The following is a 13,636-nucleotide window of genomic DNA, read 5'->3' as shown; positions in this document are numbered from 1 at the left end:
CGTTCTGCCCCTGAACAAGGCAGTGTTCCTAGGCCGTCATTGTAAATAAGAATTTGTTCTTAACTGACTTGCCTAGTTAAATAAAAAAGCTATTGTGACAAGGGCCCTTGTTTTTAGATATATCAGTTTTTAAATGCTTTGCCTGTAGTTTTTCACTCCCTCTTATGCAAAGTGTAACAACCAAGTGCTATTTTGATTGAGTGGACCCCTTTATTCTACACTTTGGTATGTTGCTGAACTCCAGCTGTCATGCTTTACTATAATTGGACGTCATTCTCACGTCAGTCAAGTGTTTGTATGTAAGGAATGTATGTAAGGAAATGGGCATGTCGTCTGCGTATCTCAGTTAAACTCCTCTCTACCTGTCGTCGATTCAAAGCTATTGCTAATAGACATCAAGCTTCGGGAATACTGGTGTGTGTGTGTTCTTACATGTGTGTGTGTGTGTATTTTTATGTCAGGAGGACAGAATATTTCCCAGGTAGCCCTTGACCTTGGTGGCAATGGAATGCACCTTGAGATATTGTCTGGGTCGCGGTGGCCGGGAGATTTATCCAGTGGTAATGAGGACTAGCTTTTCTTTTAAGGAGGAGGCAGATAATGTTGACCTTCTTTATCCTCTCCGGGTCCTGGCCACAACGTTTAGGGTTCAACTTTTAGGGTTCCATAAGAAGAGAGCAGTAGTGCTGTTACACCACTGACCCGGTTCATCCACTGATGCCACATACTGCAACCCAGGCCTCTCAATGCCTCTCAGTCTGTCCATATCTAGTAAGAGGAAATAAAAGGGAGTGGTGTACAAAGGTCTCTGAACCTGCCATTGATTCTTGACAATAGGTTTCACAATGTTAATTGAGACTATAGAGAAATGTAAGAGGACTCTCATATGCTTTCAAAAACATTTGTAGGCCTGTGACATGCATGGGTTACTCTGTGACAGTAATGTCACACTCACACAGGGATAGATTCAGGTATCACAATTTTATTTAAAAAATTAGAACTTTTTCATATTTCAGTGTTGCCATGCTTTGAGCATATAACAAGACAGTATAAAATCTCAACCCAAAAGGAGGATAGTAAAAGCAGATTTTGTTGATGCTGCTGCAGCAATTAGTTAAGTCATGCTGTTACTGTACAGATAACATTCCCATTAAAGTACAAACACCTCAATGAATTGCTTTTAAGTGCAATAATCATCTTATTATCCAACGTAATGTGTTATGATAATAAACATCTCTTTTGGAAATAAATCTCGTTGCAGGCCTACAGGAAAATAAATACCACACAAAATACTTTGCAAATCATAATGAATGTGCTGAGTTATTTCAACATCCCAAGGCACCCAGGCTTGTATGTTGGCAAAAAAAGATGTCATTCTTTACACAAAATTGCGTCAAGCAGGTGGTGATAGAGAAACGATAGCGATAGAGCAGAAAGCTGTGCCTGTTTCATAACCGTTTAAGTATACATTCCTTTTCAAGTCTACCCGTCGTTCACAGTGAAAATCCCAGGCAGTGGGAATATAAACAAAATCGCATGATTGGTTGAAATGCGTGTCCCCAGTCCAATAAAAACAAGGCAACAGTAAGCATGTCGTCCCCCACAAATGATGCAGCACCCCCCTTGGGCCAATCAGTATAATTTTGCAAATGACTGATTTCTATGGCAAGACGCATCATTCACCCAAGTTTCGTTAAAATCGGGCCAGTGTTGTCTGAGATATCGTGTGTGACTAACGTACATACAGTTGATTACTATAGCATCACCCCTTGGGCCAATCAGTGTAATTTTGTGAATGTTGGATCTCTATGGCAAGAGGCATCATTCACCCAAAAACGGGCCAGTGGTGTCTGAGATATCTTGTGGGTTAACTAGACTCATCACGCTGAGTCATATGTTGAGTCTTGACAGCATTTGTTACAATACAAATATCCTTGACTAATTTTTCCCAGACCATGCCCAAGTGAATATTTATTGGTCAATAGTGGCCATGTTGTTTTAGGTACTAGTCTGGAAAATATTGTCATAGATGCCACATATCAAGTTTCGTGCAGATCGTTCATTCGGTGCCAGAAGAGTAGCGTTTTAAGTGTTTTTCACAAAATTCTAAATAACGGAAATCCAGAATGGTGAAGCTTATTGGTCCCTGAGGCAAATTTGTTTATTTTGAGGAGAGGGACATATGTACCGAATTTCATGACTTTAGGTCAAACGGGTTAATGTGCGTGACCTTTCAAAGTTTGCATTTGAAATATTTAACATTTCTTGTTATAGCGCCATCATCTGGCCAATCAGTATAATTTTGTAAATGCCAGATATCTAACGCAAGACGCATCATTCAAGTTTTGTCACAACCAGGCCAGTGCTGTCTGAGATGTCACGCGTGACTAATGTACGAACGCACTAATGTACTAACAGACGTAGACAGATCCCCAGTCCCCTCCCTGATTTCCTCGTTGGGGACAACTACATGGTCACCAATTCTACTGATGGTGGACGTTCTAAGTGGTCCTCTGCCGGGGAGTGCTGTCTGCATCTACACTGCGTTGTGGTGATATGCTGGCCTGTATGTGTCAATTGCTCTGAAGACCATGAGATAACAAACCAGTTGAACGAAGCGCTTTGAAGCATCCAACCAGATGCCAAAACTATCCAACTGAAATATCCAAGATGAACAAGAAGGTCAGATTCTTATTTTAGACAGGTAGAGATCTAGTAAGTGTCCACACATAAAGTATTCAATATCTATAACAAATCCAGATGTCATTTACTGAAATAAATGCGTCTTTATCTATCAAATCAGACACATTATCAACAGAGGCTTTAACACACGCATTTCTCATTGGCTTTTCACTTTTCCCTGCAGTTCAGTTCAGTTCAATTGACGACAAGCCTCAAATGTCCACTTGGAGGCTCCTCCATAAATATCAATGCTGCTCTCCAACCACGAAAACACGTTGCCTATCTGCGCTTTGCTGCTGCAAGTTGCCAGGTTGTATATCTCTCCAATAGACAACTTCCGGTCCCAGATATGAAAATTCGCCAGGTCTCCAACAAAAGCTTGTGTAGCATCAAAGCCCCCTCCAAGCGTATCCTGTGGAAAATAATATTGAATTAATGAAGATGGATATTGTGCTAACACAAAGGAAAACAATTATTTCAAGTTAACCTTTGGAGTTAATTTGTGCATTTAATAATTTATCCATGCGTCCATCCATGTGGCTTGTCAGAAGAAACCAAGGATAGCTCATATATCAAATTAGTAGACTTTTCATTTATCCAAATTACTGTTTTGACTAATGAATCACGTTACCATGCAAACGGCTTTTCATTTTGCCATTGCAGTGTGAGCTGATAAATCAGAATTGGGGTTGCCCTGTTTCGTCAGCCTTGCCTCATACTTTACTTATTTCTGAGCACCTCCAAGACATATGATACCTAGTAATGGTGTAGTTACTTTAGCTAGAAAGGGAGATTGGTTGGGGAGGATGGATGGGAGTAATCTGCAACTGTCTAGCGATCCAAAGGTTGTGTGATCGAGTCGCGTTGGGGACAACTATAGCATTTTAACTTACTCTTCCCCTAACTCTTTTTTTAAAAACTTAACCAATTTCACCTAACCTGCTACGTAAATTCTACTAACCTTTGTCATTTTAGTTCTCCTAACCTTTTACAAAAGTTATCCTAACCTTTGTTGTTAGTTCCCCTAACCGCCAACATACATTTTCCCCATAATTCTCCTTTGTTGTTATGGTGCAATAAGCAACCTGGTCCCAGAGAAAGACGTATAATAGTATACGTCCCCCAAAGTGTAGTATAAAATACTTCATTCAGTTCATATGCTATTGTACGGCCGGGTAACACGTACAATATGATACTATTCATCCTATAATTCGCATGATATTGTACAATCGCTATTCCATTCATAATGTAACATACATAATGTAATATATCATACTAATTGGAGTGTCATAGATTTACCTACAGAATAATACGAATTGCCCCGAGACTATGTTGGTTTCATGAGTAAAAAGGATAATTTCTCATACTCCCAGTGGCTAGAGCTGCCTCTTTTTGGGAACAGAACACTTCCGGACACTTATAAGAAATCCTTCTACGCCCTCCGACGAACCATCAAACAGGCAAAGCTTCAATACAGGACCAAGATCGAATCCTACTACACCGGCTCGGACGCTCGTCGGATGTGGCAGGGCTTGCAAACTATCACGGATTAAAAAGGGAAACCCAGTCGCGAGCTGTCCAGTAATGCGAGCCTACAATACGAGCTAAATACCTTCTATGCTCGCTTCAAGCCTTGTAACACTAAACCATGCATGAGAGCACGTGCTGTTCCAGACGACTGTGTGTTCACGCTCTCCGTAGCCGATGTGGGTAAGACCTTTAAACAGGTTAACATTCAAAATGCAGCAGGGCCAGACTAATTACCAGGGCGTGTACTTAGAGCATGCGCGGACCAGCTGGCAAGTGTCTTCACTGACATGTTCAACCTCTCCCTGACCCAGTCTGTAATACCTACATGTTTCAAGCAGACCACCATAGTGCCTGTGCCCAAGAATACGAAGGTAGCCTGTCTAAATGACTATCGCCCCGTAGCACTCACATCTGTAGCCATGAAATGCTTTGAAAGGCTGGTCATGGCTCACATCAACACCCTCATCCCAGACACCCTGGACCCACTCCAATTGGCATACCGCCCCAACAGATCCACAGATTATGCAATCTTATTGCACTCCACACTGCCCTTTCCCATCTGGACAAAAATAACACCTACGTGAGAATGCTGTTCACTGACTACAGCTCAGCGTTCAACACCAAAGTGCCTTCCAAGCTCATCACTAAGCTAAGGACCCTGGGACTAAACACCTCTCTATGCAACTGGATCCTGGACTTCCTGATGGGCCGCCCCCAGGTGGTAAGGGTAGGGAACAACAGATCCACCACTCTGACCCTCAACATTGCACCTTAGGGGCAATGCGGTGCTAGGACAACAACCTCTCTCTCAACATCAGCAAGACAAAGGAGCTGATTGTGGGTACAGGAAACGGAGGGCTGAGCATGCCTCCATCCACATAAACAGGGCTGTAGTGGATCAGCTTGAGAGCTTCAAGTTCCTCGGTGTCCACATCACTAAGGAATGATCATGGTCCACACACACCAACACAGTCGTGAAGAGTGCACGACAATTCCTCTTCCCCTCAGGAGGTTGAAAAGATTTGCATGGGCCCTCAGATCCTCAAAAAGATCTACAGCTGCACCATTGAGAGCATCTTGACTGGCTGCATCACCGGTATGGCAACTGCTTGGCACCTGACCACAAGGCGCTACAAAGAGTAGTGCGTTCGGCCCAGTACATCACTGGGACTGAGCTCCCTGCCATCCAGGACCTCTATACAAGGCTCTGTCAGAGAAAGGCCCTAAAAATTGTCAAAGACTCCAGCCACCCAAGTCATAGACTGTTCTCTCTGGTACCGCATGGAAGGCGCTACCAATGCACCAAGTCTGTAACCAACATGACCCTGAACAGCTTACTACAAGCCATTAGACTGCTAAATAGTAAGTTCGGGGAGCTATTGGTTCACTATTTAACTATCTGCATTGACCCTTTTTGCAGGGTCAATGCAAACTCTTTTGACTCATCACATATGCTGCTGCTACTGTTTATTATCCATCTTGTTGCCTAGTCACTTTATCCCTACCTACTGTATATGTACATACAGTGAATTCGGAAAGCATTCAGACCCCTTGACTTTTTCCATATTTTGTTACGTTAAAGCCTTATTCTAAAATGTATTAAATTATAGATTTTTCTGTCAATATACACACATTGACCTATAATGACAAAGCGAAAACAGGTTTTTAGAAATGTTTGTCAATGTATTAAAATATAAAACAGAAAGGTTGAAGGAATTGTCCGTAGAGCTCCGAGACAGGTTTGTGTCAAGGCACAGATCTGGGGAAGGGTACCAAAACATTTCTGCAGCATTGAAGGTCCCCAAGAACACAGTGGCCTCCATCAGTCTTAAATGGAAGAAGTTTGGAATCACCAAGACTCTTCCTAGAGCTGGCCACCTGGCCAAACTGAGAAATAGTGGGACAAGGGCCTTGGTCAGGGAGGTGACCAAGAACCCAATGGTCACTCATACATGGCTCCAGAGTTCCTCTGTGGAGATGGGAGAACCTTCCAGAAGGACAGCCATCTCTGTAGCACTCCACCAATCAGGCCTTTATGGTAGAGCGGCCAGACGGAAGCCACTCCTCAGTAAAAGGCACATGACAGCCCGCTTGGAGTTTGCCAAAAGGCACCTAAAGGAATCTCAGACCATGAGAAACAAAATTCTCTGGTCTGATGAAACCAAGGTTTAACTCTTTGGCCTGAATGCCAAGCGTCATGTCTGGAGGAAACCTGGCACCATCCCTATGGTGAAGCATGGTGGTGGCAGCATCATGCTGTGGGGATGTTTTTCAGCGGCAGGGATTGGGAGACTAGTCAGGATGGAAGGAAAGAAGAATGTGAGAAACTCCCCAAATGCAGGTGTGCCAAGCTTGTAGCATCATACCCAAGAAGACTCAAGGCTGTAATTGCTTTTAGAGGTGCTGAAGTACTGCATAAAGGGTCTGAATACTTATGTGAATGTATATTTCAAATTTTTTTTTTTATACATTTTCAAAAATTTCTAAAAACCTGTTTTTACTTTGTCATTATGGGGTATTGTGTGTAGATGAGGAAAGTTTTTTTCTTAATCCATGTTATAATAAGGCTGTAACGTAACAAAATATGGAAAAAGCAGAAGGGGTCTGAATACTTTCCGAACGCACTGTATCTCCCTCAATTACCTCGTACCCCTGCACATCGACTCAGTACTGGTACCCCGTGTATATAGCCAAGTTATCGTTACTCATTGTATATTTATTCCTCGTGTTATTATTTGTCTATTTTTCTATTATTTCTATTTTTTTCTCTCTGCGTTGTTTGGAAGGGCCTGGAGGTAAGCATTTCACTGTTTGTCTATACCTGTTGTTTACCAAGCATGTGACAAATATTATTTTATTTGATTGATTTAATTTGATAATTGATCCAAATTCATGCCTAAACGGGATAATTCCTCCATCTTATTATGGAACCTGAGAGTCAGAAACTCAGGTTTTTAATTGATGCATAAGCCTGTTCCTCTCTCAAGGTCTGACTGATGTTATGTTTATGCTATAGGCCATGTCCCTTTTGATATTATGACCTAAGGTACCAAAGTGTATTGATTAAAACTGACCATTAAAATTGTAATGGACATACCTGTTCTTGTCCCAATATCAGAACACCTTGTGGTTTGATTGGATGGTATGGAGCAAGGTTTTCTCCACTGCCCCTCATGACTCCATCTTGGAAAGCCTCCCATACTCCATCTCGAGTTGTCCATGTGACACAGATGTGATGCCACTTCCCGTCGTTGATAATGAATGGTAATTTAGCTACCTGGAATGGATTTCAGTATTTTCTTTTAGTATATGCATGGGTGGATTTTTTTTATTTTTTTATCACTGCAGCAAACTAAAATAAAAAAGCTTGCATACTTATTAAAAAGCTTGAGGCTTTATAGTCAGTGTGGTCTAATTCAAAAATGATATTTCTTTGTAGTTTGCAGTGCCGGCATTCAGGCATGTTCATACATTAAGAATAATTTGATGCAATACTCTGCTTTCAAATAATATTTTGTCTACTGTTGGTGATATATGCATCATGTAAAATAACATGTGAGTATACCTTGTCATTGATGAGTATCTCCATAGGATTATTCCCCCACTCAATCAGCACCAGCTCGTTGGCCTGTCCTGGCACTGCGTAGGAGAATGGCGTGCCCACCCCAGGTGATGCATTGGATTTGAGCCACATGCAGACAGTGAATGCGTACATCTCAGGGAGACTCTTCTTCACTTTGGCATACATGTAGTTGGTCCTCAACGGGAATGTCAACTGGAATTTATCCAGCGGCCTGTTTTCTTTCTGACCTGTAAACAAAACAGAGGACAAGGTTAAAGATGTCACCTGTCACAATAATTATTGTGGGCTAGCCTAGGCCTATAGAAGCAGTGCTTGACTTCGGCAGGAGCTCACCAGTACTGAATAGTGGCACCTCAAATGTTCTACTGCTTGAGCTCCTGTTCCTCTTATAGAATATTAGCTCAAAATTATTGTGGAGCTCCAGCACCTAAATATAAACAGTACCAGCACCCAAAATTAGTACAGAAACATATTTCACTCCAAGTCAAGCTCTGTATAGAAGTTAGAGCCTTTTATATAGGCTATCTGAGTGACACCAATTTGTTGGACATCAATGGTGGGACATTTGTCCTGGCTTTAACAAACAACTGTGATTGTCAAGTCAAGATGAACGTGAGGATTTGAGTTTTAAAAAATGAAGGTTGTAAAATATGTCGCTGAGCATCACGTAATGCGCAGGGGAGATTTGCAGCGGATTGCTGCTGAAGGTTGACTGATCAATGTAGTTATACAACAAAGTCCTGTTTCTTGTGGTTCCACGTTTTTCTGCGGCATGATATGCATCACATGAGCAAAGCGGTTGGAATAGCGGTCCTGGTCTCTCCTCACCCCTCCCTCGGCGGGACTATACAACCGTGTTTGTTGCCCGCTATAAGGAGCTGGAGCTTTACGCCATAAGGTCCTGGCGAACTTTGCTCTGCTCAAACGGCTAGTGGTGCAAGTGGAGACGGCTGTTTCAATAGAATTGAACCATTTTGATCTGCATGAATTAAGGGAAAAGTGCTGAATACAGAAGGTTGCACCATCCTTTGTTTACGGATGCCTTAAACAGCAAATCACCTTCTTAAGCCACACATCTTTGTGGAATTGGATATGCAAAGCAATGCAGCTATTCGCCGGATCCCATCCACTCCCTCTCCTGCGATGCAATAGACACCAGCCATATTACCAATTGATTTCGTATATTGACATTAATCTATTCATTAGTAATAAACACCACTTCAGTTGGATTTGAAAGGTCTTTCAGAATAGGTCGTTTTTGTTTTTTAAACGGCAATACTAAATTAGCTCAACTATGCGGGCCAAGTATTTGGCGCGTTTTTTGAGCTCGCACCTTTCTCGAGGTCGGTGATTCTCTGGTGCAGGGATGTGAGAGTCGACTCCACTCTACCGCGCTGCTCCGTCTCGTTCCGCAGCCCAGGCTTGCCATCTTCTATACTGTTCACGCGGGATAACACCTGCTTCTCCAAATCGTCGATTTTACTCTGTAGCAGGTCTTTCAGACTGTTCGCCTGGACCGAGTTGTTGTTCCGACTGAATTGCTGTGGAATGAAATAATGATTCGTTAAAAAAACGTTTAAAAAAACACTGAGAAACATTACAACCCATATGCTGAGGGACATCGTAAAGCTAATGCCAGATTAACTTCTTTAAGGTTTATTGCCCTGTTGAGTTAGCAACATGGGAGCCTACATCAAGCAACTAAATTCGTCTCCGGGAAGGTGTCTGTCCTCAGCATGACTTGTTAAGTTTCACGATTAGTGCAGAGTATTAACCTACATGGTGGAGGGCTCTTCGCCCCTGGAAGTAAATGTGATAAACAAAGTACAAGGGCGGCAGTGCGAGTTGGACAGGACAGTGCAACGTGATTTAGCCCATAGTGTAAACATGTCGTTTTTCACCCAAAATGATTGGTGAAATGTATAAAGCCTATTATTTCGTTAAGATTATTTTTCTCCACATACCTCGAGATTTTCTAATCTTTGCTTTAGAGACTGTAAAGTCTGCGATAGTTGCGCCAAAGTGTCTGAGGGACCCCTTGATACATCCCCCATAGTATTTTTGGTCCCCGTCTCTTTTCTCCTTCCCCCAGGTCCGGGCTCGGGCGCACTCTGGCCCTCACAGCGAGTTAACTTGGAAGTCAGTTCTCTGATAGTCTCTTTTTGGTTCATAATGGTCTCCTTCTGCTGTAGGACGGTCTCCCGGAGCTGCATTACAGTGGTCTTCAGATCCTCTCCAGGCATACTGTTTTGCAAGGTAGCGGCGCATATGTCCATATCCTTGGGCACCGACGTGCAAATAAATTGAGTCTGTCCACCACCAAAGTCTTGGCACGAACCCTCCACGAATAAGTAAGAAAGTATAAAAAGTGTCCAAGAGATTGCCTTCTTAGTGGCCTGCATTTCGCCGTGTGTGTTGTGTTGCATTTGGTTTAGGAGCAGCGGTGGTGTGTTGCGAGTGATTTCAGGACCACGGAGCTGTCGTTTTTTGTTTTAATCCGTCCGCGGTGCGCGCCCGGTTTATATAGCGCGCGTGGTCTGCGTTGAGCAGATTCACCCCATCACGGAGAGGAGGGGAGGAATCGCACTCTCGCAGCTTAATCACCTCTCGACGTCAAGGTGGAAGGAGCCTCATGCTCAATGATGATACTCGAGGCTCCCGGATGCTAAATCATTCATCACGACGACAATTTGTCATTTATTAATGTGTATTATCAATTTAAAATGTGCGGATTGGTAAACAGCAATGGCATTATTGGGTATCAGGAGAGTCAGCTGTGTTCGTTTTGTGCATAAAGGCAAAACCGACAGAACTGAATTCACATCGAAAGGAAGTTCAGGGACCCTCCACAGCATGGCTGATCCCCCTGTGACCTGTGACACTGATAGCCACATATACATTTTCTCATGTTACAATATTTATAATAGATAACATGGTCTGCATGTTTACAGCAGCCAGCACAGCCATTAACATCAATATAATTACACGAGCAGCAGTTGTATTACCATCAATAGCTGCACTTCTTTGACTGTCACACGCAGGTTTATTAGAATGTTGTCAAGTGCTTTTCTTTATTTGGTACGTTGCATGTATTTCTCATTGTACAGTATAATTTTTGTTGAAACGTGAAAATAATTGAATGCTCTAAATTAACATGTTCATAATCTTCTTCATCTGTTGTCAAGCTGGTACACCTTAAGTCAGGCCCCTCACACAGGCATGGTGGTTTGTATGTGACTCAGTGGTAATACCCAAAATGATGTCCCATGGGGTGTCAGCCTGTGAGGCCCTTGGGCAAAACAATACTGCAAAGTGTCAACACAGTCTGCAGTATTTGAATGCAGTATTTGTAATCATCTCAATAATTCAGGCCATAAGGACTTAATCTATCCCTTAGCCTTTTGCTATTTCACTTATTCAGGGAGAGCAATATTACTTTTTTGGTTGCCTACTCAGCCTTTATTAATTATATCAGTGTTGAAAATCAAATGAAAACAACTTGAATAAGTGATGAAAACATATTGGAGCTTAGATTAAAATGGATTTACTTTAGGCAACTGCAGAATGTGTACAGTACAATGGACAATATGAGTCTATGTGATGGAAGGACATGGAGGACGGAGAGGCATTAAACCTACAACACCTTCGCTGATTTCACAAATTACGCCTTCTATCCCCAGGGAAACTCATACCACTAACACATTTTATTGGGGAAGTGATCCTAGATTTGTACCTACAGGCAACTTGTTCCCTGAGCAATGATCCCAGTCCAAGTTATTGAAATGAAGATTCTATACGTGTTTAGTGCTTACTTTGAATGCGGTAAGTGCTGCACCTGAATGCCAAAGCGTTTCACCTCCTATCAGCTGACAATCCTAGATAGCCTTATCATGAGGTACACTATATATACAACAGTGTGTGGACAACACTTCAAATTTGTGTATTTGGCTATTTCAGCCAAACCCATTGCTGACAAGTGTATAAAATTGAGCACACAGCCATGCAATCACCATAGACAAACATTGGCAGTAGAATGCCCTTACTGAAGAGCTCAGTGACTTTCAACGTGGCACTGTCATAGAATGCCACCTTTCCAACAAGTCAATTTGTCAAATCTCTGCCTTGATAGAGCTTCCATGGTCAACTGTAAGTGCTGTTGTTGTGAAGTGAAGAAGGAGCAACAACAGCTTAGCTGTGAATTGGTAGGCCACACAAGCTCACAGAACAGGACCGCCGAGTGCTGAAGCTCGGGGCGCGTAAAGATCGTCTGTCCTCGGTTGCAACACTCACTACAGAGTTCCAAACTGCCTCTGAACTTCATGAAATGGGTTTCCATAGCCGAGCAGCCACACACAAGCCTTAGATCACAATGCACAATGCCAAGCGTCTCTTGGAGTGGTGTAAAGCTCACCTCCATTGGACTCTGGAGCAGTGAAAACACGTTCTCTAGAGTGATGAATCTCGCTTCACCATCTGGCAGTCCGACGGACGAATCTGGATTTGACGGATGCCAGGAGAATGCTACCTGCCCGAATGCATATTGCCAACTGTAAAGTTTGGTGGAGGAGGAATAATGGTCTGGGGCTGTTGTTCATGGTTCGGGCTAGGGCCCTTAGTTCCATTGAAGGGAAATATGAATGCTACAGCATACAATGACATTGTAGACGATTCTGTGCTTTCAACTTTGTGGCAACAGTTTGGGGAATGCCCTTTCCTGTTTCAGCATCACAATGTCCCAATGCACAAAGCGAGGTCCATACAGAAAGTGTTTGTTGAGATTGGTGTGGAAGAACTTGACTGGCCTGCACAGACCCCTGACCTCAACCTCATCGAACACATTTGGGTTGAATTGGAATGCCAACTGCGAGCCAGGCCTAATCGCTCAACATCAGTGCCCGACCTCACTAATGCTCTTGTGGCTGAATGCAAGCAAGTCCCCCCAGCAATGTTCAATACTAAACTCCATATTAATGCCCATGATTTTGGAATGAGACGTTCGACAAGCAGGTGTCCACATGTTTGTGTAGTGTATATGTATAATGGCTGAACTGAGGGCGAGTGGTTCTTGGTTTTGCGCATGGAACTAAATGTGACATTCCTGCCTCTATTCAATCCTAAATGACCATCGCGGTTGTTCTCTGATCAGATTATTCTGTTCTTAGGTGAAAATAAGTCAGATGTGTACAAGGAATTAACTGGGTAGGAGGAGATTTATTGACTCTAAGCTCTGTGTGTAACCATACGGTTGCTAGGGGGCCATAATAATAATAATGTCTGTGTCCACTGATTCCTGCCACCAAACAAAGCCAGCTCTTCTGTTCTCAGCTCTTCTGGGGCATTCAAGAGATGGAATGGAAGACTACATGTATGGTTATGTAATTGTCTGAGTGCTTCATAACAGGCTGTAAGGGGTAAACCTGGAAAGGGTGAAGTAATGCTGTCATAAGAAATGGTTGGAATTCACAATTTACAGTCGTTGATGATGTAAAATGTTTCACCAAGCTTTTATGGAGTGGAAGATGGAGGAGCGTATCTTCTGCTCTGCCTCGTGTGAGCTCAAGCGAAAGTCAAAACTATCTAACCCTCTTCCGTTAACTAGCCCTAGGCCACTGTAAATATTTTAGTCGCATTAATGCCTCTTACCAAAACCAAATGTTTTTCAAACTATGAGTGCAATATTGTCTTTTTCAGTAAGGCACTTAACCCTAATTGGTCCAGGGGTGCCGTACTACTATGGCTGACCCTGTAAAACAACACATTTCACTGCATCTAGCTGGTGTATGTGATAATAAAACATATATATTTATAGATGATAGTGAACACTGCATTGCACTGTCATTC

General features: G+C 42.7%; 1 protein-coding gene across 1 annotated transcript; it reads right to left on the bottom strand.

Annotated features, from left to right (window-relative positions):
* Positions 1-962: 962 nt before the first annotated feature.
* LOC129825707 (neuronal pentraxin-1-like) lies at positions 963-10,304 on the bottom strand. Its single transcript, XM_055885895.1, has 5 exons — positions 9,760-10,304; positions 9,129-9,336; positions 7,778-8,022; positions 7,310-7,489; positions 963-3,094 (listed from the first exon to the last, which is right to left on the bottom strand). The coding sequence occupies exons 1-5, from the start codon at positions 10,219-10,221 to the stop codon at positions 2,873-2,875; spliced, it is 1,317 nt and encodes a 438-aa protein (XP_055741870.1). The 5' UTR covers positions 10,222-10,304; the 3' UTR covers positions 963-2,872.
* Between the last annotated feature and the right edge of the window lie 3,332 nt (positions 10,305-13,636).

Source organism: Salvelinus fontinalis, chromosome 2 (genome assembly GCF_029448725.1).
Source record: "Salvelinus fontinalis isolate EN_2023a chromosome 2, ASM2944872v1, whole genome shotgun sequence".
Classification (NCBI taxonomy): Eukaryota; Metazoa; Chordata; class Actinopteri; order Salmoniformes; family Salmonidae; genus Salvelinus; species Salvelinus fontinalis.
Note: the sequence above shows the minus strand (reverse complement) of the source record. Positions and strands in the feature narration are given on the sequence as shown.

Coding starts and splice junctions, on each gene's coding strand:
- LOC129825707 (XM_055885895.1), bottom strand. CDS start 10,221: ATGCAACACAACACACACGGCGAAATGCAGGCCACTAAGAAGGCAATC. Junction 8,023..9,128: donor AATCACCGACCTCGAGAAAG/GTGCGAGCTCAA, acceptor TTTTGTTTACAG/GTCAGAAAGAAAACAGGCCG. Junction 3,095..7,309: donor TGATATTGGGACAAGAACAG/GTATGTCCATTA, acceptor TATTTTCCACAG/GATACGCTTGGAGGGGGCTT.